This window comes from Trematomus bernacchii, unplaced genomic scaffold (assembly GCF_902827165.1).
Source record: "Trematomus bernacchii unplaced genomic scaffold, fTreBer1.1, whole genome shotgun sequence".
In the NCBI taxonomy this organism is placed as follows: domain Eukaryota; kingdom Metazoa; phylum Chordata; class Actinopteri; order Perciformes; family Nototheniidae; genus Trematomus; species Trematomus bernacchii.
Window position 1 is genome coordinate 6351538 of NW_022987313.1, and position 19474 is coordinate 6371011.

At 40.6% G+C, this 19474-nt stretch overlaps 1 protein-coding gene across 1 annotated transcript in view; it reads left to right on the plus strand.

The window, feature by feature from the left end:
- LOC117478177 (doublecortin domain-containing protein 2) overlaps positions 1-19474 on the plus strand; it is an 87523-nt gene that overhangs the window by 4443 nt on the left and 63606 nt on the right. Inside the window, 4 exon segments of the mRNA XM_034125117.1 lie at positions 1453-1582; positions 3281-3381; positions 4401-4514; positions 4741-4809. Of these exon segments, the coding sequence (XP_033981008.1) occupies positions 1453-1582; positions 3281-3381; positions 4401-4514; positions 4741-4809 (414 nt within the window).

A 19474-nucleotide genomic window follows, 5' to 3' on the forward strand; every position in this document is an offset into this window, starting at 1 on the left:
CCCCAGGACACATACTGTAGATATGTAATGCAGAACGAGAGGCGGGATGACCTCAGCTTTTCCACTGCTGCGTTTCCAGTCTCGCTGCTACTCGTGCTGTACTCTCCCGGCTCTGCGGCGGCCCTCGTCCTCTGCTTTCCCCTCCCCGAGTGAGACAGTCTTGATTTAACTTTGTTGATTTAAATAAGATCTATTTACATCCCACCACCAGGCTGTAAACATGGAAAACAAGCTGTTCAATTTTTGATTGCCCAGATGTATTTTGATTTTGAACTTTGCGCTGAAGTCGCTCCGCATCACTCGTAGTCGAATCGAGGTTGGACGAAAAACTGAATTAACAGCTCACACATGCGACAGTGCCTACTGCTCTGTTGTCTTTGATCTCGTGTGGTTCTGTGGACACCGCGGCGCTGCAGTGTGAACTCTGTTTCAACTCTCCTCCGCTGAATATACAAACTTCACTCTGCTTTTGTTGTTTTATTTTCCTCCCTCGGCCCACCAACGGCTGTAGAGATTCAAAAGAATACCAACAGACTTTGCCTGTGCATTAAAGAAAGCAAACAAGTGAAGAAACAATGCTGCTATTCCCCCAGGGCCATGTTAGTGAGCTTACAAACACCATTGCCAGAAGTGTAGTCTGGTGGAAGCCTGAGATCACTACACTATCCCCGGAGCCAGCCCAGGGATCCAGCCAGGTAGCTGCAGTAAAGAGCACTGTAGCTGAAAAAGAAACATTAAGTCTGCTCCATCCTGCGCTCTGTGTCTGTGTCTCTGTAAGGGAGACATACCTCACCTTGCTACCTACAGAGGGGATGAGGAGCCTGTGAGGAGAAAATTGCCTTTTGTGGAAGCATTAATTCAGATGTGTACCCTGCTGTCTGAACATCACTCTGAACTCTCCCCACTGCTCTCTCTCCTTTTCACTCTCTACCACCGTGCAACTAAGTCCCAGGCTTGTTTTTTTCCCCTCGCCTCTCCATCAATAACCTTCTGCTGTCTGCTGTTGAAGAATAAGTTATTCCCTACGACTCCCTCCCTTTCCCTTTAAGCTTGTTTGGATTTTCATTGTTTGATCTGGCTTGATAAATAAGACAAATGCAGTTAGAAATTCATGGCTGCCCCATTTCATCAATAAATGATTAGTTTGCCACGCTCCCCAGTGATTGATAGGTTGTGCACGGGATGTATTGGAACCAGATGAATTCAATACAGTAGGAGTCACGGGGGACCTACAAAGCATATCAGCTCATGAAAAATTGAGGTCAATGGAAAATGTAAAAAAGCGTTGAGAAGAAAGGATAAAACAAGTTTTGCCCCGATGTGTTTTGTCTTTTTTTCTTCTTCCTCTTTACAAAACAACAGCAAAAGTCGATGATGAATCACAGAGAAATCTGAGGAAATACGCCTTAATCTGTGCCCCTGTTCTCTTCTCTCTTTTGTCTCTTCATGTAGTTTGCTCACACAGGCTTTAGAGAGGACCTTGAGCACACAGCCAGGGGCCAGATGAAGAAACAAGCCAAACCGGAGAGAACCAAACAACAGAGGCAGGTGTCCAGAAACCCAGTTCTCTCCTCCACAGGGGGTAAGCAGAGCAATTCTATAGAAAAAAAATGTCTCTCTCCAGCCCCGGGTCCTTCCAATGGTTTTTCCCCTCCAATACAGTAGCTACTTTACAGCTAAGGGCATATGAAGAATACTGTTGGTATTTTGAAGAGAAATGTATATGCATGTGTTTGGGTACAGTACTGTATGTGTTCATGTCTAAAGGCACACATGTACTGTAGGCATTTGCTTCGTTATACATGTGTGCAAGTTGTGAGTTTAAGGTTTTTTGGAAACATATCAAATATATATATTTGGCAGGTGAAACAGATTATTTTAGATTCTCTGCCTGTTCTTTTAAGTCCAACAGAACCCAGCTCCCCGCTCTTTGAAGGAAACACAAGTCCTTTCTGTGAATATTAAACAGAACAAGACTTCAAACCTCATCTAAAAGGCTTAAATCATAGATGAATTCAATCAGGCCATTTTGTTGAATATGCATCCAGAAAGCCTTGTTAACTATGTGGGCGAAAACAAAATGCTCTAATTTTCTCGAGATTAAAATGCTAATAAGTTATTAATCACAAAGAACGCTGATGAAAGACTGTTAAAGTGACAAAACACTGCTTTATATTAATGGTTTGAACTTTTAAGCATTGGCGCTGTTTAAAATGGATATTGTGTTTATTATTTATACACAGTTATATTGTGTGCTTGTGATCCACATTATTCAGTTGTTGTTTTCATGGGTGTTTTGTCTCCATCTGTGCACAATAATACAATGACTCAACTTCAAGAGACTCATCTGTACTGTACCACATCTAATACAGTATATAGTAGCATAGGTGGGCTAGTGCTCACAATTTCCCATTATTAAATAGAAGTCACTATTGGATTGCAGTTCTCTGACAACATTCAGGCCCTTTTTTCATGCCTATAGGAACAGTTTTTTTCCCACAAAACACACAATTGAAAGAGTTATAAGATAGAATCCACAAGTCATCTTTAAATAATCTCTTATGACCCTAAAACAGTAAATAGCGCAGAGTTTGAAATCAGCATCTGGTACAGTCTCTGAGCTTTTGGCACCAGATTTCTTCCATTCTTTTAAAACATTTTCTTTGAGTGACTTCAAAAAGAGATCAAAAAGTTTCCTCTCCTACTTCCACCTGACTGAAAAACCTAATGAAGCCTGCATATTTTGTGTTTGTATAATTGCTTCTTTGAGCTATTAACCACACACATTTTTCTATACATTGTTCCTAATCTACCGTGCTTTGTTATTTATTATTTAAATGAAATTACTTAAGACTAATGAAGTAGATTCTAGCTCAATAGCGTGTTTTAATTATTCACATTCCGCCCCGTCCAGCAGCCGCAGACAAAAAAGGAGTTTGTTTACAAGGGAAAAAACTATGTGACATTGCCGTATGAGCTATTCTCCACATGCATCAACCTGAGCGACCTGTCACTGTCAGGAACTAACCCTGGTCTGAGAGTTCACGCTGGCTGGCCATATTTGTGGCAGGGCAGCTGTGGCCCTTTGGTCTGTGGGACCACTCTAAATAAATAAATGGCTTGACAGCAGCATTGATCTCTGGTGAAGTTGAGCAGGAGAGGCAAAGGGAGAGGGCAGTGAAGGATGGAGGGGTATAGAGAGGGAGAGAATGAGTGTGCAGAAGAATGAGCCGGTGACGGCCAGCGGATGAGGTAATTGTGATTAATCCCTTTTTCTCAGAGGGCAGTGTGTTCAATGCACAAAACAAAAGAAGGGAGATGGCAGGAGCAGCCGAGGTGCAGGAAGACGACCAGTTAAAGGTGCACCTGCCTATTGATCAGGTAAAGCACAACCCCATACTGAACTGCCACCTCGTGAGGTCTTTAGCATACACTCTTTCCACAGCTTGGTCCTATTTATCTGACAGGAAATGACAGGAAAATAATTGATTCCAGTCTAAAAACACCATAATCAACATCACCATGAGCCACCTGGTCATCTGCTGAATGCAAAATATATCCAACTAATTATATTATTATAAATATACAGAGGTAGAAGAAGTACTAGATCTTGTACTTGTGTAAAAGTAGAAGTAGCAGAGTGAAGGAATACTCTGTTACAAGTAAAAGTCCTGTATTCAATAGGTTGAAAAGGACAGAAGTAACAGCCTCAAAATATACTTAAAGTACCAAAAGTAAAAGTACTAATTATGCAGATTGGCCCATTTCAGAATAATATATATTATATGTTTTGATTATAATTATTGATGCATTAAAGTGTTTTTACATCTGGTAAAGGTGCAGCTAGTTTGAATTACTTTGTATACCGCAGGGTAGCTTGAGAATTTACTCCAGGTCTAACTGAAGTCTTATTTGATATTGATTATATTTCACATCATTAATCCAAACCTGCAAAGTTACTAAAAGTATTAAATAAATGTAATGGATTTGAAGTAGCATAAAATGGAAATACTCAAATAAAGTACAAGTATCTCAACATTGTACTTGAGTAAATGTACTTAGTTACTTTACACCACTGTAAATATATATTATAGCTTATATCGGTCATACATCTAGAGATTGTTGTAATTGAAGACAAATAAAAGTTGATCCTCCCAGCAAGCTTAGTTGGGTTTGATGGACCAGTGTTTGCTGCTATAGCATCTCTCCCCATTTTCCTCCAATAAACCTTTCTGTGTGCTGAGAAAACAGTTCTAGGGCAGCATAACATAATTCTCTGCTCAGAATAAGACCCAGACACAAATGCTCAGTAGAACAAATATATAAATATTTAGCAGAATCAATACAGCAGTAGAGTACAGTGTAAGCCAAGGGGGATCTTGTTTTCTCCCGCCCCGCAGGTTGAGGCCAAGATAGTTGACGAGGAGTACGAAGATGGACGTTTTTCTGTCTCCCTCCATGATTCAGACAGCTTCTGTCTGCAGAGTTCTTTGTTTGCAGCTTCCAGTAAGGATGTAAGCACCCTATTTATGAGTTTCACGTAGTTACTATTTCACATATAGTTAACTTTTACTTTATTATTATGTCCAGTTTTTTCAGGTCACATAAAATGGTCTAACCAGCAATTATAGTGAATACCATTTCTATAATTACAAGAGCAAAAGACCTGTTTCCAGTAGCTATACTGTTTTTCTGTCTCCATGGTTCCCTCTGTGAATCGTGTGTTGTGTGTTTTATCAGAGCAGAGTTTCTTCGAGGCGAGGAGGCACAGGGCGCAGTACTGAAGACACAGGATTAAAGACACCTGAGGTACAACTTGATGTATCATTATAGAGTTCATAAGGCTTAGCTGTAGCCACAAACACTCAATGTATCACAGCTTCGAGCTTATAAAATGCATTCATGTGTGCATTTGTGATTAGAGTAGAGCCCCATAACAGTATGTGGTTGTATTTGATATCTGCCCTCCACTCTGGTGATTGTGTGTGTGCACCGTGATGAAGTAGGGCTGCGTCGTGTATACAGATGTTTTTGCATGGATCTGTGGTTCCTAGAGATTACACTCATTTAAATACACTTATTTTGCTCTAATAATCCTCCAGGGACAGCGATATGAGGCAGTGTAACTGTGATGAATGCCCACAATAGTTTGGTGATATTACTATTCCAAGCAATTTCATTTGGCTTTGAAATGAGAAGATATTGAGTCTTATTTAAGCAATCAATAACCTTGAACATTTTGTTTTAATGAAAACTATAATTCCAAGCAGTGGCAATTACACCATAGGGGAATGTTTTGGTGTGGTGATGGTTTTTTGCTGCTGTATGCACTTTTGCAATAAAGATATTCGTATCTGGATAATTATTGACTTCTGGGAGCCAGTTATGACCCTGGCTAAAGACCTCATCAATATCTTAATTCATTACTTATCACTTATACCCATACAGGAATGTTGCTGATTCAGATTGGCTATGGATTGCAAGGGAAGACTATTAGATAATGGAAAATAATAATAATTGTTATTGGTATGGACTTATTTTTTGCAATAACTATCTCACCATGCACTTTTTTTGATTTGTCAGCTAATGAAGACTGGCAGAAGGAGAACGTAGGATTTTTGATACTAGCTCTGAAGTGGAAAACCTCCTGCAGGAACACATCTTAAGCAACATATTTCTTGTATTTCAACACTAGAATTGTCCATGTTCTATCAGTGCTGTACTGTATTTAAAGGTCCCCTATTGTACTGTTTTTCATCAACATATTATAGGTCTCAGATATATACAAAACATGTCTCTGAAGTGTTTGGCTCGAAATACCAAACAGATCATGCACAATGGTGCTCTCGGAGGAGATTCAGATGATAAGGTGGGCGGGGTTACCTTGGTTGGTGATTGGCTAATTGTTACACAAGCCAAAAAAATCGTAATGACATCATAAAGTGGCCAAAATCTGATCAGCTCATTTTCAGACAGGTTTTTATGTAAATGGATCAGGACAAAAAGTGAGCGAATATTTTTTCCTGAAACTTTCAGAATCTCTTTACACAGAGGGGACACATGTTGATGTATAAAAGACATGAGAAAGTGGATTTTGCATTATAGGTGACCTTTAAGGATGTAATTTAACCTGAAAGATATGAAAAGTTGTGCTAAAAATTAAAAACACCTTTTTTTTTTACCAACCTCAACTTAGCATTTGTAGCAATTCTGTTCTATGCTCATTTATTTTTCCAGTATATCATAAAAGTTGTCCTCAGACCAGAAATAACGGTGCCGCAGGTGGGACTTACCACTCTAACCCTCATTGATGCTCACTCTCCTGTTTTTCTCTGTGAGTCCTAACAGACTCTCTCTGTCTCGTTGTCGGCAACATCATCGTTTAGAGGGTTGTGAATAATAATGAGGAATAACTGCACTGCTATGACTCATACTTTGAGCTGAGTTTGGACACATTTCCTCCCACTCCAGCGCTCATATGTCCTCGCGAAATGCCCCATGCACTCCGTATATATGTGCATGTATATAGTAGATATTGATGACCAAATTCAATTACATGATTACATTTTCAGCCCAAGCTTTAAATGATTTATAGCATTGAATTTAAATAGTGAATACATTTGCAGACAGTACACCGGTGAGGCAGTTGTGTGCGTGGGATATTGACCTGTGTGGTCCGGGCCAAATAAAGAATAACGAGATTCAGCATCTCTGCCAAGTGGAGACGTCCGCTGGGAGTGAAGGCAGGCTATCTCAGTGGAAGGGGAGCGAAGGATGGCGGGATGGAGCCTGGTGCACATTTATCAAAGCTTTTCTTATAATCACTTGACTGACTTTTGTTGGGCTGTCTGAAGGTTGGGTTTTCCTTTAGAGTGCACTCTGTTAAGGAGGTGATTGATTTCATAAGGGGGGACTCTGTCTATGTTGTAGATGTCATACACTTTGAGGAAATGTGGACAAGGGTAGATTTGTACTCACTGGTGCGGGTATTGTGTTTACAACTATCATTTGTTTTGATTTAACCATATTGGCTGATTTATCAACCAGTGAGCTAAGCATTTTTTCTTAATTAATATTGTTAGAAATGCCAATATGACTAGGGATGTTTGATCAATTGTCTTCCTCTTCTTAAGAATTTTGTGATAAAGAATCGAATCATTATTGAGCCCGCCATTGATCCATTCCTTTCCTTTTCCAACGCAAGTCCATTTCATTTGTCTTTCAGCTGTTTTTACGTGCTCCTATTCCCTGAAGCTTAGGTTAGCCGTTTCAAAGGCCTCTTTCTCTCCATGCAAGGTCAACTATAATCAACTCTAGACAATGTCACCGCCTTGCATTTCCAGAGCCAGGCCGAGGAAGACGACTCCTCTGGGCTTTTAGGACCTACTGCATTATACCATTCAATTACTGTTCATTAGACAGTGTACAGCCATTAATCAGACTGAGATGTTCTGCTAGTCCTCAGCGGGGACAATGAACTAGGGGAAATGCATTCTGGTTTCCTGTCTGGACCACTGTTTAGTGGTAAGGAGAGAGATGACACGTTGGAATGCATTGAAGCTTTAAGCACAGCGCACATCCTAAACTGAGCCTCTACTCCACTTTCTGGGTCTGTTTTTTAGTGAAGTTCTCTGCTCTCTGCTGAATTTTAAGAAACATAGGCTTTGTCAGAGATTTACTGCATATGTGGGAGAGTATTACGAATCTGATATATCACTAAAAGGTGAGAAAGCTGACAGATTTACCGATTAGAGCTGCATATGCATTGAATATGACTAGATGATGATATGAGAAACTGATTTATGTTTTCCAGGAGGCTAGAGAGTGGGAGGTGTGTTCCAGGCTGCGCAGAATACGGTCACGGGTGTCCCGGTTTTTCAAGGGTAGGTTCATCAAAGCATAAAGCCCGGTAGTAGCTCACTGGCAGAAGCAGCGGCGGCCCCCGCGTTCCCCTCCGCAGCACCTAATACACCCATAAAGAGACCACTAATACACTCTGCATTACCAGTTCCTCCCTCACATTGCATGTCACCGGATCCACAACCACCTCTCAACATCTGGGACAGCTTTGCGCCATGCTTTATGGAGACCATCTGGTTGAGTGGGTTTCTTGCCTCCCCAATCTCAGATGACTTATTCTAGTATTAAAGGCACCTGCACATCAAGGTGTGCCACGCTGAGAGCCGGGGATATTCACTACTCTTTATATTTCCCATGTCGTTTGTAATTTGGAACCACTCAGACAGAATGAGAGGTATATGTACCTTGTTACTATGAAAATCCATTTTATTTTGAATTGCATGGTTTGACTTTTATTTGATTGATCTAGAGAAGAACACATCTGACAAAAACACAAAATAAGTGCTATACACATTTGATTATGTGGGAAAAAAAAGATAACATAGTTTTAAAACACAAACCAAGGCAATGATGTGAACTTGACATTCTCCTTTGTTGGGAGAATATGCCTTTCAGCTGGTTCAGGCAATTTCATTGTAATTGCCGGCAAAACATAGGCTTTGGTGGTGGAGCATCTTCAATTGTTCCTTGTGAGAATTCCAAAGGTGGCTAAATGGAACTGGATGTGAGTCCCTGCACGTGGTTATCACTGTCTGCCCTTCAATCGGAGCTTCGCCCTGTCAGTGTGACACCGGGAGGATCACTGCATCCTGTGCTAACAGCAGGCTCCCTGCTTTGCTCACGTGTCATCCATTCTATCATAAGAGTACACAAATACATGTACAGACACATGGGCCGAGTTACCTAACAGACAGCACTTCACGGCAAGGGTTTTGCCTCATCCGTGCAAGATTTGTCCGTATGTACACATGTCCTCTTTCAATTATCCTCCTACTGATAGCACTACAGGTTGAGATCTATCCTTGTACACTCTTATACTGGCTGTGATTTCCCAGCTGAATATCAATGGACACTGCAGGGGGCATTTGAGATAAATCATTGCACATTATTGCTTGCACACTCCAGCCTCACATACTCGTTTTCTGTCCCCATCGCCTTATATTGTTGCTGTTTATGAACGGTTCTGCATCATTCATGCCTCACACTCCCTAGCCGTCACCGTGGATCTGCAGATGACACAGATGCAAAGCTTAACAGCAGACTAAGAGCTGGAGAGGAGGGAAGTGGGATGTGAAAGGAAATGCAAGTGATCTGTAACAAAATCTGCCACCTGCTTTGCATCAACATTTCAATATCTGGGACAGTTTTTATCCTTAAAGGCGGATATATTGTGTTATTTTCAGGTTCATATCTGTATTTAAACTCTACTGTGACATGTTTACATGCTTTAATGTTCAAAAAGTGCTTTATTTTTCTCATGTGCTGCAGCACCTCTTTTCACCCTCTGTCTGAAACCAGAGCCCAGTCTGCTCTGATTGTTTAGCTGGCTAGCTCTGTTGTGATTGGTCAACCGCTTAGAGCTGTCCCGCCCCTTAGTCTATCACGTGTGTTGGAGCGCTAGCCAATAGAGATGCGAGTGTTACATGGTGATGTCACTTTGTTAGAGAAGTAATCAAAGGAGTCCAAAGGAGGCGTGTCAGGCAGTGTGTGGAAGAGAAACTCCCTCTGGAGGGAACTTTTAACCTTTGCAGACCATTCACACACATCAAAACTTATATAACACACTACAGGAAAGGGGAAACCCCAAAAGCATAATAGGACTCCTTTTTAAAGGAATATATCGGCGCAGTGAAAATAGGAAGACTATTCTAAAAACAAATCTACCATCAAAGTACTTTCTCCTTCATATACTTTAGCAGGGATGTTCTGTCTTAACTTCCACATGTAAAAGTGAGAGATACGACGGGGTTCAGTTTGGCTGGAGATTCTCCTTCAAAAGTTACTGGCACCACGTACAACGGCTTTGTAATTTACGAGAACTGTTAGGGCTTCTGACAGAAGTTGTAAAGCATCTTGACTGATTGGGTAGATATGAGATGTGTGCAGTCATGGCATATTGTCGCCTATACGTGCGCAAGACATGCAGGGAGTTGCATGGCTTGCTCTGTCACAGATAAATTACACCACACAGTCAAATTAAGTTGTTGTAAATCACCTCGCGGACCGGAGACTAGTCCTGAGTGACGACCTTTACGCCTATTTGACTTTAAGTCTTATTTATGTTAATCACATCTGTATTATACCGACAGTAAAATTGTGTCATATCGAAAAGGTCATTGTTTTGCAGTGCAGCTTATGACAGGGACAGAAAAACACACCGGTTTTGTTTGGCACTAAGTGTAAGAAGTTTTTAAGAGGAAGGTTTGACTATTGAGTGTTTTCAATCTTTTTTCCATTTTGTGTTTTGCAGGAAAAATGACAAGTTAACATTCATTGCTTTGATCTGCATGACATTCATTCAAAAGGTATGTACTAAATAATATGCTTTGATATCTCATTGAGTTAACTTAATATTTAAAACACAATGTAGAGTGTAGTAGAGCTTCGTTTAGATTAAGCACAGCAGGGTTCATTAACCATGTGGGGATACAGCATGTCCCATATTAATATTACAACAACTTGTGAGCATTACAGATGCTCGCTGTGGATATTAAGTGCTTATGAAATCCCTCCACAAAGAGCTTCATGATATGTACGACACTAAAGCAATCACATGTTGTACGGTTGTTAGTCCACTACAATACATCTTATGATACAGAATACATATTTATCCTCTGCTTTAGTCACTCATCCTTGTCGAGCGAATGGTATCCTTGGGGATGGCTCCGCTCGGGGAGAATGAGAGCCTTTGTTAACTACACTAAAGTTGAGGGAAAATGTATGCTTTTATTCTCATTCATCCTACAGTATACATGTCATGAAAGGCCTTCAAATGATGGCAGCTCCCAAAAGCAATACGTTTCTTCAGAAAAAAGACATTTACATGGGGGAAAATAATAAGTTCCAAAGGCCGCGTGTTGAAAATCAGCCATTGTGATGTGAGAGAGGCGTCTGCGTGTGATCTCCGCTGCACTCGACACGACAGGCTCTGTGAAGTGCACCACTGCCCAGTTACACATTAGCTTTGATTGCCAGTTTGTTCTGTGCGTAGCCCGTAGCTTTGAACTGCGTCTCGAGATGAAAGCCAACCTTGTCCACACTGTGTCCACCGTAGACCGCTGCTGTTGCTTATTTGCTTCAGGCACCATCAAGGGCTTCGGGACTATTTTTTTCTATAGCTATCCACCACGCTGGGATGAGCATTATGTATAATTTATCATACAATACAAGGCGAGACAGCACCCCGTCTCGACTCCATTTGAATGTAATGCCTCTTCTTTCTTCCTGCATGTTATGTGGACTGTGGTCAATGTATGACACCACTGAGGTATATCTTTGTTGCGTCCAGCTGATAGACTTTGATATTAGTGGTTCCCATGGTGAGTACATCTCTCTTCAGTGCTTATCCCTCTCTCTCTTTCTGTTTCCTCTACGAGCCACAGAATACAGTGTCAGACTGCTAAGGACCAGACGTCCTCGTTCTCTTCTGTCTCCAGAAGCCAGCTGCTCATGTATAAGATGAAACAGTGTTATAAACCAAATAAAAATGTCTTGCCTCTTGACAGCCCCACCGTGAATATATGGCCTCTTATTTCAGTGAATATATTGCATAATTATGTATGGTTATGAATATTACATGGAGGCTCACACTGAGTGCATGGTAAGATGCCTAATTGCAGAGTTTAATTATTAAGAAGCAAAGGTCCTGAGCGGGTTTTGTGAGAAGCACTTTTGATAAATTATTTTTCGCAGTTTTCTGATGAATTATTTTGGGGGCTTGTGTCTAATCAGCAGGCATAGTGAACGGCGTAACTGCTCTTGAGAGAGACTTATCTTCCCATGGAGAGGAATTACTATGCTGATTAAATCCACTGAAATCAACTAATAACTTAATGATATTGGAGTGGATCAAAAGAATGAATCATCGCCTCTCAAAGTGGTGGCTATGAAAAACACAAGGGCACAGTGAAGGGAGAAATGAGGGCTGTTGCCATTGACCTCAGGGCACAGATTTCATATTTCTATGTAACATGAGGCAGAGAGAGAGTGTGCGATGGTATGTACTAAAGCAAACCAAAGCACCTCCTATTAAACACAATGCGGCGGTGCTTTTTTTTATACTTCATGTGAAGAGCTTCAAGGAAAAAGTCCAGAGAGGCTGACTAAACAAGGAATAATAAACTACATCTCCCTCAAGTACTGCCAAAGCCACTCGACACAGTTGCTTGTATGGCTACATTTCTATTGCTACTGCCGCTTCTTCTTCTCTATCGCGTACCATACAGTAACTGAGGCGCCCACACAAAACATATTCCTCCCTAGTAGATATGTATTCAGTTCAAGTGCACTTAGCATGCAGAAAAAAGTTTAAGGCTTGACCCCAGTATTGTGTCAAAAGACATTTGAAAATGAATAAAACAGGCCTCTCTGCATGTTACTTCAACTATAGAACATGATGTATTCCTCCATAAAAAGCTAATGGCTGTATTGCACACAATAAGAATCGTTGACCCACTTAATGGCAGTTCTGTGTCACGCTGTGACAGTGCGAAAGTTAGTTTACCACAACTATAGGATCAAACGCAGGGTAAAAGCTGGGCTCCCTCCTACAAAATGCATGTTGGTCTAGCACTTATGAAATGCAGTGGAGCTGCTTTTTGCAAGACCAGCACAAATATGTGAATAATTGATTGATATTGATGCGAGGATCACCTTGGTGTATCCAGTAATTGTTTGGTTTTGAATTCTCCTGTGGAGGGCAGGAGCCTAGCCATCTGTCAACAACACGTCAGGCGTCTCACGTGGCAGGCACTCTGACCAGCTCAAACGCTTCAGTAAGCAGCCCCACAATTGTTCTCAACGTGATGTCAAATCAGCCATTCTGCTCTGAGAGGAGGCTTGAAGCTAAAGTGTTTCAGCTCTGTTTCAGGCAGGGGAATCGATGGGCTCACAGTAATAATTCTGTTTTCTTGCTGTGATATGATTGCAGTAATTATAAATGATGGATTGTAGTGTTACTCTCTATATAGCTCCAAATAAAAGTGTACGTATGCTATATACAGAACACTCTTTCTCTGTTACCTTTATTCAGGTAAATCAACCACAAATACTTCTTTACAGCTAATGTCCAAACCATCTCTGCTCTACCAAGGCAGAAGAAAATGACTTTATAGTGGTTTTACTTTCCAGCTAAATGCATTTTTTGCATAAAATTGGAAGTTAGGTAATTATTATTCTTATTTTTTTAAATAAAGTTATTCATATACTGTACATAAATATGTTGAGCTTTAACTTGACCTTTGATCCTTTATTCAGAAGTTAAGGTATTTGGCCTTAACACTAGAACCGCCAACGGGGTCAATTTGACCCCGAGCTGTTTTATATTTGATGTAACTTTTTTTCAATAAAATATTAAAGTCTCCCAGTCCGTGACTTTTCCTGAAAGTGTGTTATGTACCACCCTCTGTTGTTAAAAATTGTCAATATGAAGTCAGATTGAAGAAATCACCCAAAAAATTGCCATTTATACCTATTTCCGCCAAGCGGGTCATATTGACCCCACCCCTTTTCATATAAACATGACGTGTTGCTATAGCAACGCCTTTTGTCTACTGCGGTTCCTCCTTATAGATTGAGAGATAGATTGAGAGAGAGAAAGATAGATGGATAGATATATTGATAGATAGTTATAGATAGAGAGAGAGAGAGAGAGAGAGATAGAGACAGTCTGTAGTGAAGGAGTGTGCTCCCGCTCACGGGAGACTGCTCGCGCTGCGCTCCGCAGCAAACAGCTGTGGGACGAGTTGAAAGTACGTTATGCTGGCCGCGGTGTCTAAATAATGCTTCCGGCCCAGCGGGCCATTTATAATGTCGAGCCCTGAGAGTCCACAGATTATATTGGTATACGTTTCATCCCTGTGCGATCAAAACTCTCTGTTCAATAAAAGAACATTTTACCTTGAAAATCAATGCATTCTAATAGCGGGTCAATTTGACCCAGGTGGCGGTTTTAGGTATAAAAAATCTCTGGCGGTTCTAGTGTTAAAAAAAGCAAAACAAAACCAGGACAGCTAACTTCCATTTGGTCTCTTCATTAATGAGTACAGTAAGCAGTATACTGTGTGATAATTAGGTTAAACTGAAAGGCATAATGTTAGTTTATGGTGAGAAAAATGCAACCAAAGCATTTTAATAACAACGCATAACAAAAGAAAGCCAGATAACCTTAAGGCAAGTTAAGGGATTTTTCCTTGGTTTCTCTATAACCTTTTGTAGTAAAGGCAAACCGCTCCCGCTATTTTAACCAAAAAAGCCACACAAGAGACACTGGATATTTATTCACACGATAAAGCAGGTCTTTATTGTTCCAAAAAGTAATTTTGACCCCACTGAAGTTACGGTATTTTTCCTCTGTAGGGCTATTGGACAGCTTTTGTGCAGTAGAGCAATTTCAGGTTAGGTGCTTGTTATGGAACTTTTATAGGGCACTCACAGTCACAGCCTGAATAGGACAAAAGTGCCTATGAACTTTTGTATGTTGTGTGAGTGAAATGAAAATTGTTGAAGGTCATTTTATATAGCCGTCTCCACATGCTCTGAGACCTGTATCGAGCCTCCTCGCAGGCAAGATGGACAGGTGGTGTTATAAAAAGACCTTTTCGCCACTGACATCATCCAGAGCCACCAGGAGGCCACTTTTCTCTCTGTCTCTCTATCTCTCTCTCTCCCTCCCTCTCTCACTCTGTTTCAGCCTGGTAGCTGCCCACTGACTGAAGCTAATGGCTGGACGAACGGCTAAAAGCTCTCAGTATGATAAGGTAATGTAGAGTCAGGAGTAGAGAGGGAGAGATAGTGAGAGGGGAGAGAGTGATATATCAGTGAGACCATACATACTGATTATACAGTGATGAGGAAATTGTCTAAAAATAAAAACAAATGGAGAATGCTACATGATATCACTGCACCCAGATTGCTGACGGCAGTATTTGCAGTCATATCCAGATGGTTGTGAACAGGGATGAACGGTGGGAGCCGAGACTTACTGCTGTCCTCTCGACTGACCTTCCCGATGTCACGCATGATAACACAAAAGAGAGTAGCAAGCTGTTTTTGAAAATGCATAATCAAGTATGAACATTTGTGAACATTAAATAGGAAAAATGATTCTTCTTAGGTTCGTAGTTTGCTCATATATTCAGTAATTTCTTACCTTTTTTACTAGCTATTGGTGTAAGATATTATATTCACTTTTGTATTATGATTACAGCATCCACAAAATAAACGTTTATATTGAGCTTATGTAATTTGTTCAGCCTTCACTGTCTGCAGATGGTGCCACCAGTCGACATTACTGTTACACCACCCGCTCCCTTCTGTCGCTCTCACCTTGTCTTTACTCATTTGCCTCTCTGCGGCTCCTGTCCACCAACATTATTGTGCACGCACATATGTGTATACATTTATTTATTTTTCTGTTTCTTCCCCGCTGCTTCCTTTCCTGTCCCCCTCTAACTTCCTCTCCTTCTCTCTCCACCCCTCTGTTTTCCTTTATCTGCTCCCAGACGGGCTTGTCCTCAGTAAGATGGATGTGTGCATTCCCAGGGCAGATGGCCCTGTTGTTACTCTGTGTACCCGGCTCACACTTTAACACCCGGCCTGCTTGTCTGGCCTGACGGGCCATTGCCTGGGGAAAGGAATCTACTTCTTCACTGTGCAGCAAACATGTGTGTTGCGCGGCTAACCGCATGGGTGCTCACACCTTTTTGTAAGGGAGTAAACTCCAGCAGACTGTGTGCCAAGTACACAGATGGGTTCTTTCTTTGAGGATCACACTTTTTGTTGTAGGAACACTTCAATATTCGTACATTGATTTACATAGTGAGTAATTTATTTTGTTGTAAGGAGCAGATTTTTAAATATTCCTACAAGGAAAGATGAACTTCAGCCAATGCAATCGTTTCTTAATGTGAATATCAAGTTCAGGGTCTTGATCGTCAGATTGTTTTAGACCAAATAACCAGTTTTGGACAGTTTTTGAGATTTGTCCCAAAATGGGCAAGAAATGAAACTCTGAGGACTCAAGAGTTTCTGGCAACTGTTTAATGTTATCATTCAGGGCCATCCTCAAAAGCTACTTAAAGGTAGGGTAGGTAATTTCGGAGAAACCAGCTCGAGTGCGTAGAATTTGAAAATACACAACCGGAGAAAATCTGCCACTTCCTTACAGAGCCCCTCCTCCAACACACACGAACGCGCACATGACCAATGAGGGCACGAGATAAGTTTGTGCACAGATGGAAGGCTGACAGGCAGGTAGGCCATCCAGTTATTTTAGCCGGGCCGGCTAAAATGATTGGTCGTGCTTTTTACAGTATTACGGCTTAAGATATTCATTGCTATCGGGATGTTAAGAGCATTCCATGGAATATAACAAAAAGTGTATCTCGAGCCGGTTTCTCAAACTTACCTTTAAGTAAACACATAATGTGAAGGTTTTACTCCGGTTTTCACTTTCCTATTATCTTCAATCAGTTCCTAAGATATCAGTTTTATAATTGTACCTACTGAAGCTTCTAAATGTTTGTTTTTCTTTTGTAAAACTTTCTTTATATATCATATGATAAAATAGCTAATATTCTCAACTCCCAGTTCTAACTGACTTTTTGTGTTTACTCTGAAACCTTAAGGGCAAAATGAGTAGCATTTGACCTTTGTGGTTTATAAGATAAGATAAGATGGACCTTTATTAATCCCCGTGGGGAAGATAAAACATTCAACATTATAAACAACATTCAAAGTAAGCCCCTCCCCCCTGGCTTATTTGACCAGCCAGATTAAGTGAACAAAACCTTCTGTTTAATAATGATTCCCTCATTCTTGCCTTTTTCAATAACACTATGTAATGTCGTTATTGTTTTTACCAAAGACTTGTTTTGTTGCATGCATGTGTTCACGCTTTATTCCCTAACAAATCACTACCTTTGATTGGGCACCGTTTTGCATGACAGCAACCTGTGCCTTTTTGATGGATTTGTTCCATTTCATTGCCATGATAAACTTTTATAACAGCTATCATTTACTGGCAGCATGCACAGACCTCTTTAGGAGATCTGTGCTTGATTTCTACGCAGTGATATAAGGATGATAAATCACTGGGACACATACATTATATCAGTGAAATCACATGTGGTACGGGCCTTTTGTGTGGACATATGTAAATCCAGCCAAGGGATGTTCGGCTGTGCGAAATTGCAGTCTTTGTCTACCCTCTAACCATACAATTTCTTTCATTTCAATCTCAGCACGCAATTGGAATATTGTCCCTTAGCTGCTCCTATCATATGTAATGAATGTGCTGCCCCAAAGGTGAGAGCCATAATTGATTAAAAACCATAAGGTTTTTCCATGCCTCGGTGTAGTCAGTGATAAGGATATCTGTGATGTTTGAGTGTAGCGTCCTGCGTGTGTGTTTGTGTGTGCATCTGTATGTGTGTGTGGACAGGACGGGACATCAAAGTCGTGTGTGTCTGTTTCATCGTGGCTAATGAAGACGCTGTGAGTGTGCTTCTGGGTCACAGTGGGAACATGCACAGCTAGGTCACTTCAAAGGCGGGATAATGACGGATTAAGTCTAAATCATGGCAGCGCTTTAGACGCTGTTTCACATCTAGCCTGTCGCTTTGCATTTTATTAACAAATCATCGCAATATGATCTGGTAAAAATGTGCCGCCGTTAATTTCCCTTGTCCGTCTTACTCTGGGCAAATCCTCTACGTCCAGATTAGTGGATCGTGGTGGGCAGAGTGGTGGGCCTTTTTATAAACCCTTGATGGCAATGAAATATTCTTTCATTAGTGTCCATATTTCTCCCCATGTATTCATGTTTTAATGCACTGCCCTCTCCGCAGTTCCTTATTGCTTTGTGTTGCGTCGGTGACAGTGATACAGCTTTTCACTTATGGTAGCCCTACAGCTTGCAAGCAAGATATTCTGTCCTTGACTAGTTCTGTTCTGCATTTAAAATTAACCTCCACACCCACAGGCTCTCAGTCGATGAACAGGTAAAACTTCTGTATCATAAAGCAAAGAGTCACAATGCTCCAACCTTGCGAACCGTACGTGAAGTAGAAATGGTTTAAAAAGGAAGGGACTCTCAAAGATTATAGAGCTCTAAGCACTCTTATGTGTAAGAGGATGTCACATAAATACACTGTTTCACTACCATTCATCTTGTTCAATGCATAACCTCCCGATCTTTCACCTCAGGCCTGCTGTGCTTGTGAAGTTACAGGTATGTAGGAAGCACTCGGGATGTCTAATTGCGCCTGGAGTGATTTATTCTCCCGTAGACTCTCCAAGAGCACTTGAGCGCTCAGATACTCTCGTCAACAACACTTCACAGCAGTTCAAATCAAGAGAAGCGACTGCAGGCCAGTCACCCAAATGCTTGTTTGTGATGAAGAGGTGCAATGTCATGAAATATTTGATAAGCTTCATCAGAAGTTCTGGTTAAATGGATCGCGTGTTGTTTAAAGTGCCAATCCTTGAGATTTCAGTCCTGGTTGATTAAGAAAACAACCTACAATTATTACTGGTGGTAACAGGAAATGCTGTTTTAATAGTATACTACATGTCCCAGAATACAAAGGGCAGCGACACAAACTATTGTCTTTTCACTAAAAAAGTCTGGCAATAATTGGCCTTTTTTCTGTGATTTTGTGAGGAACCGTGAACAGATTTTATGCTATATTATACTGGGACACAGTAAATAAATGCACAATGGTTTACTTGTCTTGTTGACACCTTTTTCATGAACAATGGCATTCTTTATCAAGCTCACTGACAAACACACTGCATTTCCTGTGACTAATTAATAATAAAAGTCATCTCGCCAGTTTGCTGATTTGAAGCTGCAGGAGGAAGTGTTCATTTTGCATTTGTCGTAGCTTAAACAGCATTTTATCTGTCAAAGTTGCCAAATATACTTAGTGTTCAGAACTATTGTATGATATTAATTTACCAAGTCTGCATTTCCTCAATTCAATTCCAGTTTTTGGGCATTATAGCCCAAAACACAGTTGCGTAAGCATGAAAACAGAAATAATAGTAGTTTTAATATAAATCAATAGTACTTCTATAAATACAACATCGAAATTGATCAATACTAATTACTAGTAATGAATAACTTCATCCCTCACATTTTTTACATAATCAAAAACTGAATAGCTTTTATTTATTTCAGGACAAAACCATGGGAAAATGCAGTGGGTATTTTTTCACAATTTCCTGACATTTCTTTATAGAGTTATGTTATGGTCAATTACTCGCACAAATATTCAACACATTAATGCATAATGAAAATCTGCCCTAATCCTGGCTACCCTGGATGTTTAGCAAATTCCTTCTAAATGAAACCACCCGATACAGACACTGAGCCAGTATACTGTACATACAT